The sequence below is a fragment of the Macadamia integrifolia genome, chromosome 4 (genome assembly GCF_013358625.1).
Source record: "Macadamia integrifolia cultivar HAES 741 chromosome 4, SCU_Mint_v3, whole genome shotgun sequence".
NCBI classification, from domain to species: Eukaryota; Viridiplantae; Streptophyta; class Magnoliopsida; order Proteales; family Proteaceae; genus Macadamia; species Macadamia integrifolia.
Genome location: NC_056560.1, coordinates 1,926,850 through 1,930,371, shown reverse-complemented (window position 1 = coordinate 1,930,371; position 3,522 = coordinate 1,926,850). Strand labels below are relative to the sequence as shown.

Here is a 3,522-nt window from a genome sequence, read left to right as displayed (position 1 = left end):
TGTTCTTTTTCTTCCATAAATGTCCCTCAATATACTCTTTTATGTCTCATGGATTACCTAGGAGTTTGAATCAATTTTAATCAGGCCTAATCGAACTTGTCCACTTTACAACCTCCCACTGTAATCCTGTTTAAATAATCAGGCCTTATGTGCTAACCACGATACTATGTTACAAATGGCTGATCCTGTACCAATTATCAATAATCAACGTCAGATTGAATCCAACTAGTAATCAATTGGTGTCGATTGAGCTACACCCATGTTGATAGTGCGTAGACAAACAAATTTTAATTTAATTTAATTTTATATTTTATTATATTAGTTGTGATTAGTGTAAATTCATGATTGGTTATATTTAGTTAATTAATAGTGGGTTAAGGCAAAAATTGTAGAATGAATTATAGGGTAGAGTGGAGAGAGAGTATAAAAAAAACATGGAGATGATGGATTTCAAGTTATAAATGTTACCCTATCCTATATAACAAGCCAAGGGATAGCGCAATTGGTGAGTAACGAACTTGGTACAAACTATAAACTCCGACGTCTTAAATTCAATTCCCACTAAACACACCTTGGGACCACTCACACGGGACCTGTATTACTGACGCCCTTATAAAGGATATTTCCATGATGTTTCTATTCTGTTGTACCTTCTATTATCCCCATGTTTCTATCTTTTATGCTTCTTTACTTTTATTTTTCATATTTCATGTAGCCGAAGTCATTCAGTTGGGATAAAGTTATGATTGTTGTTGATAGAGGATAAATCCACCCATTTAATATCTAAAAAAAAAATAGTATAAATTAGTCACATTAGTATCAAATTTCAGTTTTAAACTCAAATCAGTTATCTTTTCATGTAATTTCCAAAGATACGAAACAGTAGCAGCATCATTGGCAAGCCACATATTGGCCCCACCAACCCACATAAGACACATGTACACTTGCATGCACACACATACACGTGCAAAACCAGAAAAATATGGTCCGCATGGATGGTTAATTGTGCTTTTGATATGGAGACGTTGGAATACACAGCTTGAAAAGTGGACAATGGAGAAGTCCAAAGTTTGACTGCTGAACTGGGCATATACTCATATGGCCTTTACCGTATCCATCCTCATTCCCCAAATGCTAGATCTTCCTATCATTATATGATAATGGGAGTTTCCATGGGTTTGTTGCCTTGATACTGTTTTCATTTTCCATGCTCGCGTGGTTTTCAAGGACCTCACTCAGCTTGTTCTTCCACCCATAACATAAAATTCTAGTGATTTGCACAAGTTAGCATTTCCACTACCCTTCATTGCCAATGGTGAACCCAACTCAATCACCCAACACACAGACAAAAGAGAGAGAGAGAGAGAGAGAGAGAGAGAGAGAGAGAGTGGCAGCAATGGAATAGAATAGAAGACTGATATACATTCATGGTAGGGAAAGTACCGCAGAGGATAGGAGTAAGCTCATCCTCAAAAACTAATCAATACTTGATTTCAACATCTGGAGCTTCAGTAGCTTTGACAAACCGACCCTTCACTCTCTTCCGAGTATCAGCCCTTGCTTTCCTCGACTCATACCGGATGTGCTTATCATATCTGAACACAGTTCCCAATATCACAATATCACCATTAGAACAAAAAAAGAATAATTGAGTTTTGCATAAAGAAGCAAAGAAAGCTGTGCAGGGAAGTGAAACATATGAAAAGGCAGAGAACATGCCTTCGCATTTTCTTTTTCTCCTTGTAACGTAACATGGCATTGCCTCTGTTCTTTGCCAGCAACTCCAGGTCAACGTTGGCCGTTGCTGCTTCCATGGTCTCAACTCTAGTTAGGGCAGGTTGTTCCATGAAATGGCCATCTTTAGAACTGCCACTGGCTGCCCTTAGAATAGATACGTTATTACTTTCAGATGTTGCATCCGCATGTCCTGTAGAGCAATTAAACTGGTAAATGTCTTTAAGAACTTTCATCGTTTCTGAGGGGGTTTCCTTAAGGAGGTCACTATAACTCTTGATCACAAAGCCTTCACTGCTTGTACCATATCCTTCATCTAAAGGGCCAGATGCTTCATGATCCCTTGATCTTCCTAAATTAAAATCCCAAATCTGCACGAAGAGTAATTTTGTTCACAAGAAGCTTCGTTTAAGATGAGTGGTTATGGGAAGAGACAAAACTTAAATGAAAATGAAAAAATGTAACACAGACAGTATATCATGAAACCAAAAATTGGTAAGCTATCCTACCTATTTGCTACACAAATAATGTTTCACCACATTAAAAGAAAGAAAGGAAGAAGAAACCTCATATGCCCAAGGTTTTAAAACACAGAATCGGATAAAGGATCAGCCTCCATCGATTCTGATCCAATTTGAATCAGAATCAGCCAGAACCCTAGAAGTTGGAATTGAAAAGAAGATAAGGTTCCACATCTGTGATTTTTTTGGAGCTCTTGATTCGAAAGAGTTATAGATCTTGCCACAAGAGGTGAGTTTCATTTAATTTCATCTATTTTACTGACTAAAGAAGGAAAAATAGCATTCATGGATGATTCTATTGTAGGTTGTAGGAATCCGGCATAATCAGAATAGGAGTTGGCCAATTCTGCCAACTACGATCCGATTCTTGAAAGCATGCATATGCGGATATGCCCAAGTAATTCTTTAGTGCATAGGAAACTAATCTATCATGTTCATGATAGTCTGAATTTTTTTTACATTATCGAGGAAGTCATCCCAAAATGACAGCTTGGCAGATTGACACGAGAGTTATGGATTGTGGATAATTGCCATTAATAATCTATCATGATAGTCTGAATTATACATTATTGAGGTAAGTCATCCCAAAATGACAGACTGGCAGATTGAATCTAAGAGTTATGGATTGTGGACAGTTGCCTTTATAATCTATCGTGATAGTCTGAATTATACATTATTGAAGAAGTCCTCCCAAAATGACAGACTAGCAGATAACCAAACATTCAAGTCTCAACCTTTCACAAAATCACAAAACAAAAGAAAAGATGATAGTTTTCCTAACCAACTATAATATTTAAATGGACCATAAGGAGCTTATTTATTCCTTACAATCAAAATTAACTGAAGAGGTGTATTTCCTGATTAAATTTTTAGCCCTTCAAAAGCTCTCATTCATCTCCAGAAAGCTGCAACAACTGATCCAAATTGACCAACAAATCTAGATCCACTTTCCAGGGCTCATTTTGGAATTCTCCAAGACCTCAAGTGTACAAACGCACAGAGGCATAGAGGAGAAGAAATGATCACATCAAATTAATCATAATTTACTAAACAATATATAAGATCTACAGATGGAAACATACTTCGAGGTTTTCCAATATTTACAACAGAAGGGAACTTTCAAAAACACTGTCAATCATGTAACAATCCCTTTTATTTTACATGATGTTAAAAAAAATATCAATGGACTGATCATCTTTCACAAGAGAATGAAACCAGTTTTAAGAAACGAAAAAAAAAAACTTTCATCTTTTCTTTTTTTTTTTTT

The 3,522-nt window shown here is 36.3% G+C and overlaps 1 protein-coding gene across 1 annotated transcript in view; it reads right to left on the bottom strand.

Annotated features, from left to right (window-relative positions):
- Positions 1 to 1,388: 1,388 nt before the first annotated feature.
- The window catches only part of LOC122075089 (zinc finger protein CONSTANS-LIKE 14-like), a 3,569-nt gene continuing 1,435 nt past the window's right edge, over positions 1,389 to 3,522 (bottom strand). Inside the window, exons 2-3 of the mRNA XM_042639987.1 lie at positions 1,720 to 2,105; positions 1,389 to 1,595 (exon numbers count right to left, since the gene is read on the bottom strand). Coding sequence (XP_042495921.1) covers positions 1,481 to 1,595; positions 1,720 to 2,105 — 501 coding nt within the window. The 3' untranslated portion in view covers positions 1,389 to 1,480. The remainder of the gene's footprint in view (positions 1,596 to 1,719; positions 2,106 to 3,522) is intronic.